Raw genomic sequence first — 22,118 nt, forward strand, 5'->3', positions numbered from 1 at the left:
ATGAGCAGTATTGGATGCCTCATTGTTATTGCTTAGGATGGGAGGAATTTCCTACATGTGAAATACAATTTTTCCATCTACTCGAAAAACGTAAATAACCAGTAGATGTTTATATAAGTATGCACCCAGCAGTATTCCTCCGATTCCTTTCCTGTTAGAGCACCATCATATTATTGGTTTGTGTGACAGACACACACCGTCATTCAATGGCAAAAACCCAAAGTAATTAAGAGGTATGGTTGCTTGGTGGTATGCTGTTCCCCTGCAGAACACTGAGTTGAGCAAAACAAACTTCTGAAAAGTAAGAAATGCACAGGTAAGATCTTCCATGCAACGTTAATTCTGCTCTTCTTCAGCAATCCCCCAATACGCCTCTTAATACACACGCCCTTTTCTCTTCTACCCCACACTGCTGAAATGTACAAGCTCTGCACCTCCTTTTACAACCCGTTCACTCTCACTCACAGGATTTCATTTAACACAATTAAAAGACAAAAAGGACAAAACAACCGCAAAGGTTGCTCATGACATCTTCCCTCTACCCTCTTTGAGCAATGGATTAATACATACATACTCACAGTGGTCCTTGGCAACATAAGTTTCAGGAGCTTCCAGATCCTGGTGTACGTACACGTGTGTACACACACACACAGCTAGCTCCCCAGAAAGAATACCACACATTACAATTTAAGAAACATTTCACAACCTTTTACAAATCCCTCACACTTACCCGTAGGATACCATCTCAACTACACTTTCACTTAATCAGCTTTAACACGTTAGAATGCTCTCATATTCCACCTCACTGCTGATAATATCCTTGGTAATAAAAGCCCTGTGCCCTGCTACTGACACAACCTACACAGAAATGACGCATACTACGTCTTGAAGGTACACATGCACCTCTTCCCTTTGCTCTCACACGCAAGGATGCAAAACATAGACCCCCTCATATCACAATCACAGCTCTGTTACACACCCCAAAATAATCCACAGAGCTCGCACACACAGTTCTACCAAGCAGAGCTAACTATTGCCTCTGCCATTCAGTGCAGCTACATCTGACACGGACCACGCTCGCGTTACCTGGAGTGCATGCAGGTAATAAATGCTTAAATTGCTCTCCTATCCCAGCTTACTACTGACAATTCCCTTTCTACTAAACCCTGGTGCTCTGCTCTTAATATAATATACACAATTCTGCACACTGCATTGTGAAGGTACACGTTGCTCCCTTCCATTGCTCACACACATTGGAGGGTGCAAAATATAGATCCTCTCATATCACAGTCACAGCTCTGTCACATATCTCAAAGTAACCCACATGTCCTCCTATCACAACTAACCCTTTACCATGCAGGCCCAGCTTCTGCCTCCACCAGTTAGTGTGGGACACCTAACACCCTGACTGCGTTAGAGTGTCTACAAATAATTCCCAGGGGCTTCACCCAGCTCCAGGGAAGAAAGGGAATGAGGAATTGCCAAACTCCCCCCCACACCTTGTCCTTTAATTGCGTTAGATGGAATCCTGTGGGTGAGAGTGAATGGGCTGTAAAAGGAAGTGCAGAGCTCGTACATTTCAGCCATGGTGGGACTGGCAAAGCAAAGGTATATGTGTTAACGGGCACCCAGGGGCACTGCGGAAAGAGAGCAGAGTTAAGATGCAACCTTACCTGTGCATTTCCTAGTCTGAGTTTTGCTCAAACTTGTCTGCAAGGGGACTACGTACCAGCAAGGGGACTATGTACCAGCAAGCAACCGTAACTCTGTATTAACAGATATGTTTGCTACTGAATTTCCCATTTTTTTTGAACAGGAAAGATATGCTGTTGGGAGGAGTTGGTAATCATTTAGACAGCTATACATATCATGTCCTGGAATTTGCATACTGAGCCAGCCAGCCAGCCTGCACTACTCCCCCACACTCCCATTACCTGGCTCCCACCTGTCCTGCTTTGGCCTACCTCCCCACCCATGCTCTTGGCCCACTCACTGCATTCCCCCATCCATCCTGGCTCCCTCCTCACTACTGTATCCAGGAGCCCTCGACCACAAGCAGGGAACGCATCTCCCTGAAATCTTCACTCCCTGGCATACAAACATTTCTACTGCCATTACTTCTTCCCTCTTACAAACCGACTCACATCCGGTGCCTGGAGCAAAGGACAATTACGTTACAGTGGAATGGTGTTCCTGGTTATGTTCCACAATGGCTGGAGGCTGGAGTTTGTGTCAGGCTGGCGAGAGAAATCACAGACAAGGTTTCTGCTCCAAAATACTGACAGCTTAATGCTTGAAAGATCCTCTGAGACCTAACCAATAGATAGGGCCCTACCAAATTCACGGTCCATTTTGGTCAATTTCATGGTCATAGGATTTTAAAAATCGTAAATTTCATGATTTCAGCTATTTCAATCTGAAATTTCATGGTGTTGTAATTGTAGGAGTCTGGACCCAAAGAGGAGTTGTGGGGGAGGGGGTCCGCAAGGTTATTGTAGGGAGGAGTTGCGGTACTGCTACCTTTACCTCTGAGCTGGGCTGGGCAGCTGGAGAGCGGTGGCTGCTGGCCGGGAGCCCAGCTCTGAAGGCAGAGCTGCCGCCAGCAGCAGCAGGGCAGAAGTAAGGATGGCCTGGTATGGTATTGCCACCTTTACTTCTGCGCTGCTGCCTGCAGAGCTGGGCCTTCAGTCAGCAACCACCACTCTCTGGCCACCCAGCTCTGAAGGCAACAGCACAGAAGTAAGGGTGGCAATACTGTGACCCCCTCTAATATAACCTTGTGACCCCCCTGCAACTCTTTTGGGTCAGGACCCCCAATCTGAGAAACGCTGGTCTCCCCTGTGAGTATATATAGGGTACAGTATAGGGTAAAAGCACACAAAAGACCAGATTTCACGGTCCGTGACATCTTTCCGGGCTGTGAATTCCGTAGGGCCCTACCAATAGATGTAGAGGTGTCAGAGCTCGTAATGTTTCTATGCCATACCGCACACATTTTCTGGCCAGCCATGAACACATTCATTTCCCAATTAATGTTCTTTGGACACATATTAATAGCTTTCATATTGTCGCTGTGGCAATTATTCAGATGCTCGGCCAAATCAGAGAAAACTATCACAGCCCCTGGACACAAGTCTCTGATACTGTCCAAATCTGCTCTCATACATTGTCTGAGGTGTACAGCAGGGATAAGGGGCAGATCATTTCCACACAAGTGAATCACCACAGTGTCTGGTAAATCACAACCTCTTAAAAGTCAGCACTTAGATGCCACCGATTGGGCAAAACATGATGCCAACACAGGCTACCTCTTCATGCCTGAATCAGTCTGTAGCCAGCACTTCCCATGTCCTTCCTCTCCCACAAACGTCTGCAACCTTGTGTTCCAGGAATGCCCCAGAATCCACGCACTGGCAGTCCTGGCAGCACACATTTCTTTCCCCTCAGAAGTCAAAATACCTGTGCTGTCAGTTCCAAACCCCCGCATGACATGTCTTTGGAAACACCATGTTAATCTGCCCTGAGATCAGCATTAGCCATCTCCCCTCCACACTCCAGGGCTAAGAAAATACTGATTTTCCCAAGCAAACAATTTGAGGCTTGCCAACCACCCATTCTAATTTATCGCCCCTTCTGCAGCCACAACTCCTCTCCCTGTCCCCACACCCTCACCTACCCACACACAAAGTCCTCTGTCTGTCTCCTGCCCATGCATCTCAAAGGAGATTCATCATCACAACAAATTCCACTGCCACCCTCTTTCCTTGCTGTAATTGTAATTTCTTTTAAGTAACCAAGGCTGCGGGAGTTTTTCCTGGGAACTATTTCAGATCCTCAGTTGCTGTCAACCCCCCTTTTCTGAGATAAAGGAGATTTTACAAGATGCCTGTGAGTAGGTCACAGCTCTCAAGCTGCACTCAAGTAAGCAGGGTCAAATCTAACTTGGAGTGGAGGACATGCTCTGCTGACACTGGGATTAAATCTTCATTTAAGGCAGCATTCTCAACGATTTCCTCCGCTTGTTTTAGCATCAGCACAGCCAGAATGCAAAGGTGGGAAGAAAGCCGCGTCTTTGCCCTTGCTGTTGGAATACAGGGGCTTCATTACACAGCAAAAGGAGAGTGACGTTTATTGTAACAAACAAGTTGTTTTCATTGTTCTTGTTCTCTGGGTTGGCAGGGAAGAATGATTAATCTCCAGCATTTTCCCAGGAAAGTTAACCTGAATACACCCCTGTGCTGCCTGGCTCAGAGTAAGATAATTTGTTGTCACAAGCACACACAAAACAAAACTTGCTTTTAAAGAGGGACTTCCATCCTGCATGTTTGTGAGGATCAGTTAACATTTGCAAGGTACACCTAGTGCTAGGGAAGTGTTAACTCCAGTGTAATGACGTCACTCCTTTGCTTACGACATGTATCTGTTATGGAAATGATCGCAACGTGACAATTCAGCATTATAACTTTGCTACAGAATTAAGCAAGAAGTGGGGAGGGAGTGGGGAGGGAGAAACCCCCCTTTTGAACACAAATATCTCAGGTAACTAGTAAGGAAAGTTATGGGGAAAACACACAAAATACTTAATATGACATGGACTCTGCTGCTTTGAAACAAGCCCTCATAATCTAGGAGACATCTGTTGTCAAGCTCCTTTGGCTGAAAGCCTCATGACCAGGGCCTGGGCCCCCCCCTCCCCTGCTTTAGGATCTGTCCTCACTGTTGGGGCATCAGTGCTGCAGAATTTAGTCCATCGCCAAGTTACTTTGTTTAGTGGGAGACTGAATTTTTGTTTGTTACTCTGAGTTGTGTATGTAACTTGTGCTTCTCGTGGTGGATGTAACTGGAGCACCTAACTGCCACTGTGCGATGCGTAACAATTCAGTCACAGCATCAGCATGTTAGTTATTGATGGATAATACAATGCTTTGGAAGCTGCAGCCATGCTTAATCTTCACAGTAAGGCAACGCTGCTCAGCTGACTGGACCAGTGGCACCAACAAGCAGACCCTCCCCACATACCGGCACTCCTACTCACATGGGCTTGGCATAGCTTTTACTTCATACTGTGGGGCTCTCTCTCTGGTAACATTCCACTAAGTCCTCCCGCCCTCTGATCGCCTCTCTGTTCCTCTGCCCACATTTTACAGGCAAGGTGGTTATGTGGATCAACAAAGTATCAGGGAGGGTGGTGTGAGAGCAACGCTCTCATTCCACAGGATGAACAGAAAAGGAACAACAAGGGAAGGGAGAGCACATTGCACCCACATTTCCAGCGGTCAGCATCCCAGGGCTGTGATTCAAGACACACGAATGGAAGGAGAATATTACCTTCATGACTGGTTGAGCAAAATATTTTGCGCTCCAGTCACAAAATCCTGTCTGCATTGTGGCCGAAATGAAGATTTTGTGTCCAACAGCATCATCTGCATCATCAGTGGTCTGCCCAGGAAGAGAACACAGAGGCAAACATTTTTTGTTAATGATGCTGTCCACCCCCATTCAAAGTGCTGGCTCTCTTCCCAGAGCCCACACACAACTAATATCATAGGCCGACTTCAACCGCGAAGAGAAATTGAGCAGATAGATGCTGAAAGGCGCTGCCGAGATACGAGATTGTGCACACCACGCTTTGGAAGAACACGTCTGTTAGCTCCTCAGGGAGAGCACTCAGACTCTACACAGGACATAGCATGGGCTCCAGTAATGTTTAGGGCCTCTGGGCACAGCTATTTTGTAAGTATGAAGTAATAGCACTGGCCCCTTTCCATGGCCTGTCTGGAGTCTAGCATAGGGCACAATTGGGGATAGGGAAAAATGATTCAAGAAAAAACTATTGGCCCAAACCTCAGAACAGGGGCCAGCATACATACAGGCATAAAAAGGGTGGAAAGGCATATAGGAGAAGGAGGGAAAGGCCCTTCTCAAACCTCATCCAGCTCATTAAAGATGTGTCTGTCTTTGGGACTGGATGGCCGAGGTGGCTTCGTAATGGGATACACCGAGTTTCAGCTCTAAGCTGCTGACTTGAATCTGGTCCCTCCTGCCTGGTAGTGTGCCAAAGGCATTACCACCTGACTGCTGTGCAGTGGCTTATGGGAAGTGAATTGTTGGGGGCCACTCCAATTCCTAGCAGCCAGCTGTCCAGTTGGCAGTCTTGGCAGAGAGGCCAAGGACTGAACAAGCCATGGAGGCTGAATTCCCCTCTCCTTCCTGAGGTGGTTGGTCCTGCTAGGGCAGGTGCTGCTGACTGGGTTGCATTCGGCGCAGAGAGGAATTCAGTCTCCAGGTCTGAGCACGTGGCACTTTCTAACAGCACTATCTGCACAAACCAGTGAGTGGGGCTCTTGTCCTTCCCCCTGGTTTCTCACATGTGGTACAGTTTGGCAGCCTCTGCGAAAGAGCCTCCAAGGGCTAGAGATCCACGTTCAGAGTGAAATGAATTCGCTTCGTGAAATGACGTGTGAAAACATGCCTAGCATCTGCCTGGCCCTAGCCAGTGCTGGCAGTATGTAAACCCCTCCCTGACCCCAGCTCTTACCCATTGGGCTTCCTTCTGCAGTCAGACACTAAAACACTCCTGCATCCTCTCCCAGGGGTGGCAGCTCTGGTCAAATGGACCTAGCATGGGATGGGGGCAGGAGCTCCACTGTGTTCCCATGGGCTGCATTCCCTGCTCCTGCCACTGATGCAGAACAAGTCACCACCTGTGTGTGTCGGGTTCCCCGTTAGTGAAGTAGGAATAATTACACCTGCTCGCCTTGAAAAGTGCTAAATAAGGATCAAGTATTGTTTGAGCATCAACCCAATGAACCCTTTTGGCACTGAACAATGAAAACACTAGATGCTTCTGACCTGTGTGCTTCTCCACTGCAGCCAGTATGGACTGTTGTTCTTTCTATCTGGATGGACTTGATGTAGAACACATGCATATTCTGACAGTAGCAGAGGGATTATGAAGATCTGAGTGCACCATGACCTACAACTGTGTGACAAGGGCTGCTCCTGTGGGGCCCACGAACTAAAGGTGCTTGTTGAAAGGATCTGACATTCTCTCCTGCAGTAAAGGAGAGCGACTGACTCCTGGCCTCTGAGAATTTCTCTGAAACTTTGTTCATTAAGATGAGGTAGCAGCCTCAATTTATGTAAAGTAACTGAATGTTTACAGGACAATAAATAACCTTTTCCAATTAAACACTTCTCTGAAGCAGCAGCAGCAGCTAGTAATGTCACAACAAGAGCCACAAAGCGACATTTATCCTGGAGACGAGGAAAAATAATCAATTTCATTTTTTACTTTATTGATGTTGGCAGGATTAGAGGAAACTAAACTGGCAGCTGCAAAAAGCAAAGAAGGCTATTTAGAAAGTAGGAGAGCAAAGAACAGGACGTGTGACAAAAAGTACACAAGGTAGAGGGGTCATGGCTAGTAGAAAGATCCATTTTACCTGATCTGGCCCTTTGTCAAACATTTTCCTCGTCCTGGGGAACTGGTGGGAGTGGGGGGTGTACTGGACCCCAAGACTGCCTACATTTGAAGGTCTTACAGATGGGAGGTCCCGGCTGACTGGCGGTTTTGTCACGTCGTTTGTCAGGCTGGAGATGCTTGTGCTGGTAGTTGGAGGAGACCCTCTAGTATTGGGAAAGAACACAGGGATGAACACAGGACTCACCCTCACTTTCTGACCAAGCTGATGAACATCCACTGAAATTCAGGCTTCTCCGGGGTAGAATACAACCAAATAATGGCTTCCACCCTTGAGAAAGGACCAGTTTCCTACGAAGTGAGCAAGGTGGAAAATCTATCTATCGGGGGAAGACTAAGGCTAGAGTATAAACCTGGGTGCTGGAGAAGGGCATGCCCTCAAAATCACTAACTGTGCCACCTCTGCATCTTTCCTTGCAATTTTTTTTTAATTTTAAAAGGTACAGGTTTGTTCTTTTGTTTTTTAGGCTTTACACTTCACTGCCACCTCCCTCCAAAATAAAAATGAGTCTTGGCTGCTGTGCCAAACCTCAATTCAGGTCTAGAGATTTAAACAGCTATGCTCACTGGGGAACACTGAGGTTGCCATGGTCACAATGATTCATATGAACCCAGGTATGGCACCTTACCCAAGAGATGTTAACAGTGATTCTAGCTCACCAAGGAGTTCAGGGATCATGTCCGCTCATGACAACGCTGCAGAGTACAAGACAGAGATAACCTGATGTTTTCCCTGTTCCATGGCCAGTAACAAACACATGGCTACAGAGTCTTTACATGTTTGTGTCCCCTTTCCGCTGGGAGGTTTTCTGGCATGACGTTTGCAAGGGTGCGAAGTCCAAATGGCCAGTTGTGGTTTTCCACGGGGAGAGAGGCTGGAGTTGGGAATAACCACAACAGCAGCTCATTTTGAAAGCCCACTTGCCCATGTCATTCTTGCTCTGGATCACTTTAGACGCAGTCTCACCATTTCAAAGTGGAGAGCAGACAGATCAGCTCTATAGGGAAATGTAGGTCCCATCTACCTCAGATCAAACCAATGAGGGTTGAGAGCAGGAGGATTTGTCCTGCAGTCAGTGTGCCAGGCTGCTCCTTGTCCTGACGAGGGTGCCAGAGGGAAATCCCCAGCTTCTTACAGGGATTTCTCCTTCACCAACGTTTAGAGGAAGACCAGACAGAAAGAGTTCTGCAAGTGTCCCATCTGTCTCAGTTAACTGGGGTGGCTGAATGGCGTGTGGTGGGGAGCGAGTGCCCAAATCCACTCAGCTGCAACTGGCAAGGTAACAACGTTTAGCAGGCTACTTACCCCACTTGGTGGATGTGCATGCCCTTGTTGGTAGGGCTGGCTGGGGCAGACTGCGTGAGGGAGGAGCTGTCGAGGATGCGCTGGGGGCGGGCATTTACTGTTGCCTAGGAAACATCAAAATATTCCACAACTGAGAGGGTGCAAACATCAACTGCAGTTATCTATTCTCTAATAAAATCCCATGTCTCCGGTTAAATGTGGTTAAACTCTTAACACAGTGGGGTTTGAAAACATATATTAATGGCTCCTGAACAGTTCCCCTCCAATCACTATTAGATTATTAAATCACTTGGTCAGTCAGGAAACATGTATCCGAAAAGGTCCTTCTGCTATTTACTGGGAAAGGCTTTTAAGGGACATGGAATCCCTTCCCATAATTAAATTACCATCTCAGATCTGCACTAGCATTTGTAAAAAGCTGCCAATGGGCAAGTAGCAAACTCGGGGGTTACCCTGCAGCAACGAGATTTTTCTCCCTCTCATCTCAGGAAAGAAGTGCTGGATTTCCTACCATACTCCAAATTTACCCTCCTTCAAGCAAAAGTTCCAATCCAGATTTCACACTCCTGTAAGAGCTTTCACTGTAAGTACAGCTGCTACCCAAAGATTCCTCCTATCTTCTTTCCTCGCCCACTTCCAAGTCCTGCATAATAATATTGAACTTCTACACCCTGAGCAGTAAGGGGACCAAAAAAAGGCCACCATGGCTAAACAGAGTAAAAGAACTGGTTACAAACAAAAATATTGGAAGTCAAATCTTCTTCAAGAAAATAGAAAGAGGCATAAACTCTGGCAAGTCAAGGGTAAAAGTATAATTAGACAGTCTGAGAAAGAATTTGAGGAGCAACTAGCAAAAGACTCAAAAATTAACAGCAAAAATATTTAAAGTACATCAGAAGCAGGAAGGCTTCTAAACAATCAGTGGGGTCACTGGACAATCAAGATGCTAAAGGTGCACTCAAGGAAGACAACACAATGGCGGAGAAGCTATATGAATTGTTTGCATCTGTCTTCATTGCAGAGGATGTGAGGGAGATTCCCACACCTGAGCCAATCATTTTAGGTGACAAATCTGAGGAACGGTCTTAGGTTGAGAAGTCAATAGAGGTGGTTTTGGAACAAACTGATAAATTAAACTATAAAAAGTCACCAGGACTCGATGGTATTCACCCAAGAGTTCGGAAGGAACTCATATATGAAATTGCAGAACTATTAACTGGGGTATGTAACCTGTCATTTAAATCAGCTTCTGTAACAGATGATTTGAGGATAGTTAATGTGAAGCCAATTCTTTAAAAAAGCTCCAGAGGCGATCCCGGCAATTACAGGCCAATAAGCTAACTTCAGTACCAGGCAAATTGGTTGAAACTACAGGAAAGAACAGAATTATCAGACACAGAGATGAACACAATTTGTTGTGGAAAGTCAACATGGCTTTTGTGCAGGGAAATCATGCCATACCAATCTATCGGAATTCTTTGACGGGGTCAAACATGTGGACAAGGGTGATCCAGTGGATACAGTGTACTTGGACTTTCAGAAAACCTTTGACAAGGTCCCTCACAAAAGGCTCTTAAGCAAACTAAGCAGTCATGGGATAAGAGGGAAGGTCCTCTCATGGATCAGTAACTGGTTAGAAGACAGGAAACGAAGGATAGGAATAAATAGTCAATTGTCAGAAAGGAGAAAGATAAACAGCGTTGTTCCCCAGGGATCTGTATTGGGACCAATGCTGTTGAACAAATCTGTAAATGATTTGGTAAAAGGTGTAAACAGTGAGGGGCAAAGTTTGCAGAAGATACAAAATTACTCCAGATAGTTAAGTCAAAAGCTGACTGCAAAGAGTTACAAAGGGATCTCACTAAACTGGGTGACTAGGCAGCAAAAAAAGGCAGATGAAATTCAACGTTGATAAGTGCAAAGTAATGCACATTGGAAAACATAATCCCAGTTATGCATACAAAATGATGAGGTCTAAATTCGCTGTTAAAACTCAAGGAAGAGATCTTGGGGCCATTGTGGATAGCTCTCTGAAAATATCTGTTCAGTGTGGAGCGGCAATCAAAAAAGCAAACAAAACATTAGGAACCATTAGGAAAGAGAGAGATAGTAAGACCATAAAAATGCCACTTTATAAATCCCTGGCACCCTGAATACTGCATGCAGTTCTGGTTACCCATAAAAAGAAAAAAAAATATACATCAGAAATGGAAAAGGTACAGAGAAAGGCAACGAAAATGATTACGGGTATAGAACAATTTCCATATAAGGAGCTATTAAAAAGACTGACATTATTCAGCTTGGAAAAGGGAAGACTAAGGGGGGATATAATAGAGGTTTATAAAATCAGGATTGCTGTGGCAAAAGTGAATAAAAAAGTGTTATTTACCCCTTCACATAACACAAGAACCAGGGGTCATCCTGGATAGGTCCATCAGTGGCTATAAGCCTGGATGGGCAGGGATGGTGTCCCTGGCCTCTGTTTGTCAGAAGCTGGGAATGGGTGACAGGGGATGGATCACTTGATGATCACCTGTTCTGTTCATTCCCTCTGGGGCACCTGGCATTGACCACTGTTTGAAGAGAGGATACTGGGCTAGAAGGACCTTTGGTCTGACCATTCTTATGTCCACACAAAGAAATTAATAGGCAGCAGACTAAAAACAAATATAAGGAAGTACTTCTTTACACAACGCCCAGTCAACCTGTGAAACTTGTTGCCAGAGGATGTGGTGAAGGCCAAAACTACAACTGGATTAAAAAAATTAGATAAATTCATGGAGGACAGGTCCATCAATGGCTATTGTCCAAGATGGTCAGGGAGGCAACCCTGTGCTCTGAGTATCCCCTAAGCCTCTGACAGCCACATGCTAGGACTTTCCGACAAGGGGGATCACTTGACAATTGCCCTGTTCTGTTCAATGCCTTTGAAGCATGTGGTATTGGCCACTCTCGGAAGACAGGATACTGGGCTAGATGGACCATTGGTCTGACCCAGTGTGGCCATTCTTATGTTCTCATGTACAAAATTTCACCAGAGGATCTCAAGGCACCTTACAAACATGTAGCCTTACAACACTGCTGTGAGGAAGGTAAGGGATATATACAGGTCACTTCATCCACCACTGAAATGCAGCCACCCCTGGAGCAAAAGGGGTCACTGGTTAACAGTGTTCAAAAAACAGTTTAGAACGGGACAGTTCAACTGAAAATGCAAGAGCAATGATTTTCCATCCAGCTAAGGAAGGCTGGCTGGCTGTAGCTTCGAGTGCCAGCCAGAGGAGGGACAGTGAGGAAATCAATAGCAGCTGTCTCACCTTCTCCAGCCTGAGCATGCTGCCAGCCCAGGACAACCACCCTCTCTTCTAAAAAAAGGAAAAATCTTCAGTTTGCTTAAAACCCCAAAACTCAGACCCCTCCTGCTCCTCCTTTTTAACATACCTGGCTCTTGCATGCTGGAAGTGCTTTTAAGGGACAGAAGCGCCACTGTGCCATCAAAAACCTGCTGGAACTAAGTGCAGCAGTTCATGCTATCCCCAAAAAGTCACATGGGCAAACTGACTTTTATCACCTCTTGAAATACCTGGAGATTCTGCATTGTACAGTGGGCAAAAGAATCAGGTCCTGGGTAACAGAACCTCCCAACTGCAGGGGTTTTTATCCAGTAGAAAGTACGCTAACCATGAGAAGATCAGGGCAGTCATAGAAATACAAGGCAGGTGAACAGAAAGAGCTGTGTGCATGGTTTGCTGGGATCCACGCAGTCAGTGAGCATAAAAGGCAGATCTCGCACCCAGTGGGAGCAGCACTATCTGCCTTTGCACTTTACACACACAATTCACTGTGGACCCAAAACTGAGGCACTCGTGCTTGAGAGCACATACTGCCCATCCTGCCACTCTTCCTTGAGGGAGCCAGAGGATCTTTAGGCAGCCTCAGCTTTCTTCTTTCCTCCCTTCCCCTGAGATGACCTAGCAGAAAATTCACAATGTCAGTTGCTTTTAGGAGAATCAATCCCTCTTGAGTGTCACAGATTTGGCTCCAAAGGTACATGAGTGGTCACGATTCTGTTACAATACAGTACAGCCACATGCTATCCAAACACAAGAGCAGCTGCTGCCAATAAAGCAGGCACTATGTGCTCTTAGTAACAAGGCCTGGCACCTGAGCTAGCCTACCGATATGGTCTGAAACAGCTGCTTTCCTGTGCTACCCACCTTCTCCATTAGACACAGATGCTCTAACATCACTGCCCTCTCTGTAGTGCAAATAAAACCTTCTGGCACTTAAGCCATTATCTGGGGCAGGGAGAAGGTCACATGATGAGAGTGGAGGGAAGGTAGAAGATAACTAGTTAACTAACTATATATAGTCCATAATTAACTAACTTAGTGACAAAAGGTCCATGGCTTGAAGAATTTTGCAGGCAGGTTTCCCTCATCACAAGTGACTCAGGTCAGCTTGGCTCTCAAGAGAGGCTGAAGTCAGACCAAGCTGTACATAGCAGGGATATGAAGTGAAATGAGTTACACAAAGGACCCTCCCTTTTCTTAAAGGGGAACAGAAATCCCTCTATGCTAAAGTAGTGACCAAATCCTCCAATTTCAGGGCCATGGTTTAGTGATACAAAGAGACGCTTGAAATAACCAACTTGAGGCAGCTGCTCTCCTACCCCCTCTTTTGGAGGTTTGTTCTTGTAGTATTCACATCACATCCTTTTTTTTTTGGGGTGGGGGGGAGATGGTAACTGAATAACAATGTCAGCTAAAGAGAGAGAGCTGCTTGTTTATGCACAGAAGTGGCTGACAAGGAGGGCATGTTACACAGGAGTAACTATCAAGATGAGTGAGCCTCCGGCCTTCCACTGAAAATTGCTGGATGAAGCAACCTGGGAAGGAGCTTCATTAATTAATCATGATCAGAATCTTCCAGGGCCAGCATCACTCACTGGGCTCTCATTCTTTCAATTCAACAGACACACCAGAAAACAAGTTTGGGGTTTTCTGAGTTGGAGTTTGGAAGGAAAGTTCTTTAATTCCAATTTATTTTTTAAATTCAATTGCTAGGCTAAAACCAACCCAACATGAGTACTAGCAATGCCTAATCAGCCCCAGAGACAACACTGTGTATTTCAATGCTTTTTAAAAATCAAATTTAGCAAAATCATTCTGATTTAAAATACTGTCACGGCAGTATCCTAGTCTGAGACTTCAAGTGTGCCTTTAACATGCCCGTGACTCCCACAGTCACTCAATGGACTATGCCTCCCTACGTCTCCAGAATACCGTACAGTATTCTGTTCTCTGCAGGTTCATATCCCATGCCCATCACAGTGCTATGTACGTGCCTTCCAACAGTGAAATGAGTGTCTAGCATCTGTCCTGTACAGTCCGGCTCAAGAGGAACAATGGACCTGTGGCAATCCAGTATCCAAAAGGAGCCCGTTTTTGCTCATCCAAAGCTCTGATCAGCACATTAAGGATTCTGACAAATAAGCCTAAACTCCCAGGACTGCTGTGGCTCCATGGAAGAGACGAGAGAAAGTGTGTGCCTGTGGTGGGGGTTGGGATTCTCCAGACAATCTTCTCTGAGCTGAACGTCAAGACATTTTCAAGGGCACAGTGAGTTCACCGGGTATTATCCAGCTCACCTCTAGCCACCGCTGGGTGTTTAAGAAAATACATTAAAAACCCTAAATGGTACAAACTCAAGATTAAGCTAAAATGGAAATTCAATGGCGAGAACTCCATTTAAATAACTTCAGGGCCTCCACGATCTGCCTCAGCTCACAAGAGTGGGGACCTGTGAAGTTAAGGCTGTAAATCCTGGCAGGAGCCCTTGCGGTGGGATTTATGGGCATAATGAAATGAGTTAGGGCAAGATCTGACCAGGTATTTGCAGCCTTAGCTCTCCATTTAGATGGGTTTTTAATAAGACCCTATACGCTAAGTTCCTTTTTAGGAACCAGAGAAACCATTTTGCATTGAGAGAAGTGGGAGTGGAAGGAGACCCACAGTATCATGAGGCACTAAGAACCAAACTCCCTCTACCCACATGGCTGCCTGAAGCACTGCCATCTGTGCCTGGACGAATTACATACACTGGCACTTCCTCAACCTTATGGCTAAGGGAGGGGAGAGAGAAACTTGGCAAAAGGTCAAGTATCTGCAGCTGAAAAATCCTTGCAAAGACAAATGCTTCAATTATTTAGGGTGTAAAACCATCTGAAACATCACTGCCTCTGAGACAGCACAAGGGCCATAGAGCAGTCGCCTGGGAAGTGGAGCATGAGATGTAAGAGGTCTGTGCGCTCAAGCTGCCGAAATCCTCAGTGGACGGCCATTCCATTCCACAAACCTGTGACTCCTCACCCTCCTGAGCAGCAGCTCTCCACTTCTCCATCAGCTGTGCACGCACTGATGCCCAGTGAAACTTGGGCTGCTCTCATGATCATGAGAAGGTTTTTCCAATTGCCTTTGGCCCTTACTGCAGCTTCCTATCCTCGGAAGATGCCTGGGATTTGGGGTCCTAGGCATACTGCCAGACAGAAGATAGGGGACCAGTCAGCAAACCAGGATAGCAACCCCCAAAATATAGAATTGACTGTGGCCTTCAGAGAAACAGGAACTTGGACCTAAGCCCTGTGGCACTTGACAGAGCCTTAAAAAATTACCATGAAAATTTACCAGTCCTGGCACAAAATTCATTGCCCACCCTGACACCATAATGTTCAAAACTGCATGGCTCCTGCTGGCTAAGCAGCATTGTACTGTGCTAGTGAAGATGTTTAGAGGACACAACCACCTCTCTGGTAATGCTCATGGAGCTCTTTTTATAGCAAGGGAGTAAGAAAGTAAGAAAAATAGGGAAGACAGGAAAAGGAGAACCTAGATCATCAGTATGCCCACGCCAATCCTATAATTTTAGCAGAACCAGAGCTTCATTTTGCAAAGAGTCTAATAATTACCATGATGTGGTCCAGAAAGGGGAGTCTGAAAGCTTTAATTTCGCCCCCTTATCACATCTCTGAATTTGAGATTTTCCAATCTGATGCACAGATTTATCTGGTACCTAAGTCACGAACGGAAGATCTCAGTTCATCACCTAACGGATGAAGTTATTCAATATCCAAACACCCACAGTGTGCAGACTTGAAGTCTGCAGGCTGACCCATGTGTGTATTCAAAACAAGTAACGAAGGGTTTAAATTAAGAATTATCCTCTTAAGGGAAAAACGGATTTAAAGCAGCAGGTCTCTAACACTGAATGGTGGATGCTGCTGCTGACATCTCTTACAGCCATGCTAACCCAGGAGCTCAGTCAGAAATCAGTAAGAGACACCATCTTGCTTTCAAATGGCTCATGGTCTTAATGTTGGAGCAACCGTGAAGGTGGAATCCCGATGTGGGGGGAGGAGTGTGTCTAAATGGCGTTCCAGCGCAATCCAGTGGGGGCTGTTGGTGATTAGAAGTACTGAAGTGGCCAGGTGCTTGGTTTCTGGTGGAAGGTGAGGGTTGCTATTACAGCTCCCTATGCTGGCAATTCAGGAGTACCAGTGACCACAGTCTCCAGGGATTTCTCATCATCCTCGCAGGATGAAACGTGATGAGCATGGTGATTAAGGCCAGTATTGAAGAGGTGAGGAGTGGGAAGGGTGTCTGCATGCAGACTCACATGTACTAGTTCACCTGGGTTGGAGAGCCGTTGTGGCTTCAGTCTGCAGGCCAGTCCCATTTGCATAATCTAGATCAGTTTGCATAGGGATAATTTACTGAAGTAGCTGTACGACATCACCCAGGGATTGATCTACTTGCTAGGCAAGTAAGCAAAACTCAGTTTTTAAGGCCTCTAGCTAATAATGGCATCTCTGAAAAAATTCCAGCCTCTTCCCCAAATAGTCTTTTTTATTTGGCTCAGAGCTTCTCTGAGTGTTTTAGTTTTGGAATGTTAAAGTTCCTTCTCTACCAGTACTGTCCTGGCTCAGACTGAGCTACGATCACTTCCCATAACCTTCCAACTGGGCATGTGCAGATTCAGTCTACCCACACTTCGCCCGAGTATGAAAAATCCCCTCAAAACGTAAGAGCTTAGAGATACATGAAGACTGGCAGTCATACCTTGTAGGCAATGCTGTTGAGTACTTTCATGGCCACATCTGAGACATCAGGGTAGGGGTCAGCAGCCAGATGTAGAAGGACTCTCCAAATTTGGGTGTAAACACTATTGAAAGAAACTCCTAGGACAGAAAAACATGGAGAGCACACAAAAATCAGAACTACAGTCACCCCCAGGCCTCTGATGTGGACTAATTTCCTCCCAAGATATGAGCTGCTCTTGGACTTTACAATGGCAGTTAGAGAAGATCAAGGTAAGCACTCAAACACAGTCCAAGAAATAGAAGAAAATTCTCACAGTGTGATCCCTTTGGGCAGTCTGCAAGGGGTACAGACACACAGACAGACAGAATATCTGCCCGGAATTAGCATCCAAAATACTTATTTTCTAGTCCCCTGGAGCAAGTCACTTGACCGTCTTGTCCTAAGTCTACTCAATGCGTAAGAAGTCTGGAGTCTCTCTGAACAGATACATTTATTAAAATCCTTTTGCCCTATTAAAGGTTAGCTATGCAGCTGGTACATTCAGGACTTTATACATCCCACAGGTGTATTTAACATCTAAATGCTAATAAGAAGGTATCAGGGCTCTTTATTAACTTCCTAACTGTCAGGGTGGTTAAGCACTGGCATAAATTGCCTAGGGAGGTTGTGGAATGTCCATCATTGGGGATTTTTAAGAGCAGGTTAGACAAACACCTGTCAGGGATGATCTAGATAATACTTAGTCCTGCCATGAGTGCAGGGGACTGGACTAGATGACCTCTCAAGGTCCCTTCCAGTCCTATGATTCATTTTACAGGGTGGAAGGTTGAGTTAATCCTTCAAACTACATGCACTGGGAGGGAGCGATAAACACACCTTACACATCAAATAAATAAGAGTTTGTATGATTGAGAAGGCTCCGGTGAACATTTTATTTGACTGGTTTTAGGCACATTAGCAATTTCTTTTACACCTCCTACACCATTTGCCATGTACTATGGTTATAACACCGATCTTGGGAGCAGAGCCATTTGAGAGGTATAAGGTAGGTGCTGTAGTGACAAAAGGGAACTAAAATAGGATTTTCGAATGAGTCACAGTGAATTGTAAACGGTGTGGAAAGCTGTCTCATTTCCCCATGTGCTTCCCGGGGCATCTAAATATAAAGCTTTATGTTAGGAAGATGCAGTCCCTTGGTTGACAAGCAAGCACTCTCCTCGGAGAGCTTCTGTACCTGACACTCAGGCCAAGAAAAAATAGACACTGACAGTTGAGTTTTGAACTCAGGCCCACAATGGAAGCCAAATGCAGTTACAAGCTTGAGCAGTGCACAGACAACGCTCTTTTCCATATGCTTCTCTAGGTTAAACAAGAGAATCTCCCTTTTGCCAGAAAAATTCACCATGATGTGACAGGGCATTCTGCAAACTGCGAGGCAGCGCGTAACTTCCATGGCCTAATACAACCTGCAAATTCAAGTGCCTCTCATCCCACCAGAGCCCAAGGGATTTAGCAGAGTGATGGCTATTAACACTACCCAGAGCTGCGTATGCAGATCTCTTGGCTCTACACGGTTGACAACACCTTTTGAACAGTAACATGCTGGCCAGTGGGACTGTGGGCTGTCAGTATATCAAACTGTCACAAGCTTTCCTCACTCTTCCAATACATAGGGTTCACACAGGATCGTCACCGATCCTGGAAACAATTTGGGGCTACACAAAGATGCAACAATGTCAAATGTGCCCTTAATGATGAAATGGCAGGTGCATGATGAGCCAGACTACAAAAAGGTTCATGCTCCATTTTGCCTCTATGTTTGCAGAGGCCATAACCAAAAGTGTTCAAAACCAGGCAACACACTGATACACTGGGTGTAAGTTTAGGGGAATAAGGGCTAGGTGGCTCTGCTTAGTGACAGGGAAGAATGTAGCATGTCTTCCACTTCTGCACATCTAGGTTCAAATTCTGGCTTTGGCCATAAGGCAAAAATGTATCCCCACCCTTAGAAGTTGTTTATTCATATTTAAAATAAAGAAAAATCATCAGAAAACAAAGCAAGTCTGCTCTGGAGAAGGTCAGGACTGCAATCCCAAAGATAATCAGAAGAAGATGGCACAGTGCCTGTCTGTGTTTGCCAGGCTACAGGCCACTGTTCGACTGAGTTTTCACAAGCACCAAATTCACCTTGAAAACAACTCAAACAAGACAGACAAGGTGATAAAAGCCTGGGGGAAAAGCGTACCATTCACTGACGCAGCCAGCCAGGTAACACAGCTGTAAAGGCTCCCTGAAGCCTGCTCAGCTTTCTGCCTCCAATGCGTTTGGGTCTGTACTGGAAGTTACATAAGGGCTGCTGGGAATCTAAAGGGTTTGGTTTCTTTTAAAGAAAGAGCAAGCCAGAGGGTGCGGGGAGGGGGGGAATGTGGGAGCAGGAGGGAATCTAGTTTTCAGTATTTCCAGCCCCTCTGATAACGCCCTCACTCATGACGCAAGCAGGAAGAAAACCCCCCAAGACATTTTTTAAATATCTAAGCTTTGGGGGCGGGGGGGAGGGGGAGGACTTCACCAATGCAATTCCTCATTCGCTCAACAGCTTCTGAAAAGAACAGAGGGAATTTCTATAAAGGCTTTTTAGACTCATACGAGTTAGTGCTTGGAGGTGTGTTCCCTTCCCTCACTACAGTATTATTATTTTTTTCCTAACAAAAGTGTTGCTCATCGAATGGATTCAGCTGAATGACGCATCTGACAGCTCCTTGTTAAACCTGAACCACCTGAGTCAGTGTGATAATGAAAGGAGATACGGACAGCAGGAGGGAACAGTGGTTTCATTTCACATAATGGACTACAATAAAAAAAATCCACGAGACACAGACAAAGCACTAGGAAAGTGGGGAGAGTTAATTTAAAACGACAGCTCTGTAATTAGTTGGACTGATTCAACACTGGTTAAATAGACCTTGCAGTACAGATTTACAAAACAATTCCTTTCAGCTATGAACATCAAAAAGAAATTGCCTTTCTTCACTGATTGTTTTGGTTTTGTACGGGTGTGCGTAACTCTTCATTCAATTTAACAGCAAACATCAGGGCAGCACAATTGGTTTAGATCTTCAACCTTGCAACCCGAGTCTAGCAAGGGCACAGCTGTGCAGCACACACAAATTAAAACATCAGTGTCTTTATTTAATCTCTTTCCTTGGTTTGGCTTTATCAGGTTTTTTGCCTCTTTTAAATACTGCAGTGATTCTAAACCTGGAGCTCCAAAATGAGATGCAGTCCACACCCCACAAATTGACCAAAACCTCAGCATCTGTGCATTTTCGATTGGAGGCAACAGCTCTGATTTGTTTTTGCATGTTCTTCCTGAAGTGAAAAACAAGTTTTGGACTGACACATAGAGCTGAACTATTTCAGACTGAATAGTGAGGGGTATATGGGGATACTGATACACAATTCTCGTCACTGTTAATCCCACCTCTGCATTGTAATTTATCCCCCACCTCCCTCTTCTCTTCCCATGAGTAAAACATAAGATCCTGTGAGACCTAGATTCGGATAGAGAAAAGATCTAAAATTCTGATGACTCTGTGAACTCTACTTCAGTAGGTGTGAGTGGCAGCCCAACTCCTTAGGGGCAAAATACTGCATGACAGCAGTTGGAGAATTAACATTTCTTGCAGAGATCACACAGCTTATAGGCGGCACCCTTGGTCTATTCATAGGTAAGGCCACGAGTCTGTCACAAAAGTCATGGATTCCATGACTTTCTGGGACCTCCATGACTTCCTCTGGGGCAGGGCTGGAGCAGCTGTCAGCCCAGGGGCTGCTGGAGCAGCAGCTCCTGGAATTGCTGACCGGCAGCCAGACCCAGAGCCACCAAACAGCTGACCGGCGACCAGCTGTAGGGCCCGCCAGAGCAGTGGTCCCTGGCCACCGGAGCAGTGGCTGGGGTTGGGTCAGCCCCACTGGGGCTGGAGTGCCAGTGGTAAGCCCCTACTGCAGGAGCAGTAGGGGGCTGGAGCAGCGGCAAGCCCCGGCAGCACTCTGTTTGTCCCACCACCCCCAGGGTATTTTTAGTAAAAGTCAGGCACAGGTTGTGAGCTTCCCTGAATGTTTGTTTATTGCCTGCCACCTGTTACTGACTTTTACTAAAAATACCCATGACCGAATCCTAACCTCATACCTAGGGTATCCTGAGGATACCTCCCCATTCCAGCCTCTCTGGACCCTCTGACTGCTGTGCTCCTACTCTCTGAGAGTGCAGAGGAGCAGTAGTTCCCAAGGCTAAAGCTGCTCTAAGATGAAGCTGGTGATGGAATCGATTATAAACGCCTTCCCAAAATACATGGCAATGCAGAAAAACGCTCAATGGGCTAGTCCCAGTGATGTAGGGGAAAGGGGGCTCAGGACGGCTGCCCCAAGCCCAGATTTTCCCCACTGGTCTATGCAGTGCAGTCTGCACCATAGGGAAAGCTAGTTTAAAGTTCCTCCCCAAGAGCGACCCACACAGCAGAGCATGGGCTTTCTGATGCTTCGCTAATCCCAGAGGAGACTTGAGGAAAAAGGTTCGTGCCCTCAGGATGGAGGTAGTTATGAGCACAGTCTACAAAGGGACCTTCAGAATCCACCACCACTAACCCACTCCCTGTCTCCCTTACACATTCGATCGGGTGCACGGTTGTGGCCAAGACAACTCAGTTTCAACGGCTGGGAAAAAAATGTGCTACTCTACTCCCATGCTCCATGCATTCCCCACCCATTCTGGCATTCCTCACTGTCCCACTGGTTCCTCACTTACACCTCTGTCCTGCCGTTCCCAACCAGCCCATCTCACTAGGCTTTTCCATATTCTTTACGTAGTGTATGGCATGCTATGGAACACACACCAGCATATTTATTGCATAAACAAGTGCAATATTGCTTAAGCCTATCAGTGGCATTTAGTTTTCATATAATATAGTCAGTATCTTAGTTTACTATTTTATACTTACTAACAATATGGTCATTGTTGTCAGCTAATTACTAATCAGTGTAAATGTGCACTTACAAGATTTTAAATGAATTGTTTAATTGCAAATTTAAGTCCATTGTCAGTGCTCCCACTCCCAAGATCTGCCCCCTCACTCTCCCATTTGCCTATGGTCTGCCCCCCACCTTCCCCTCCCAGTTTGATCACAATCACCTCTGACTGTAACCGTTGCTGTAAGCCAGTCCTTTAGGAGGG

General features: G+C 45.8%; 1 protein-coding gene across 4 annotated transcripts in view; it reads right to left on the reverse strand.

Moving 5' to 3' along the window:
• RPTOR (regulatory associated protein of MTOR complex 1) overlaps window positions 1–22,118 on the reverse strand; it is a 273,244-nt gene that overhangs the window by 46,878 nt on the left and 204,248 nt on the right. For all 4 annotated transcript variants that reach the window (XM_039501518.1, XM_039501520.1, XM_039501519.1 and 1 more), the window contains exons 21-24: window positions 16,907–17,025; window positions 8,790–8,893; window positions 7,446–7,629; window positions 5,329–5,439 (exon numbers count right to left, since the gene is read on the reverse strand). In XM_039501518.1, coding sequence (XP_039357452.1) covers window positions 5,329–5,439; window positions 7,446–7,629; window positions 8,790–8,893; window positions 16,907–17,025 — 518 coding nt within the window. The remainder of the gene's footprint in view (window positions 1–5,328; window positions 5,440–7,445; window positions 7,630–8,789; window positions 8,894–16,906; window positions 17,026–22,118) is intronic.

This window comes from Mauremys reevesii, linkage group 15 (assembly GCF_016161935.1).
Source record: "Mauremys reevesii isolate NIE-2019 linkage group 15, ASM1616193v1, whole genome shotgun sequence".
NCBI lineage: Eukaryota > Metazoa > Chordata > Testudines > Geoemydidae > Mauremys > Mauremys reevesii.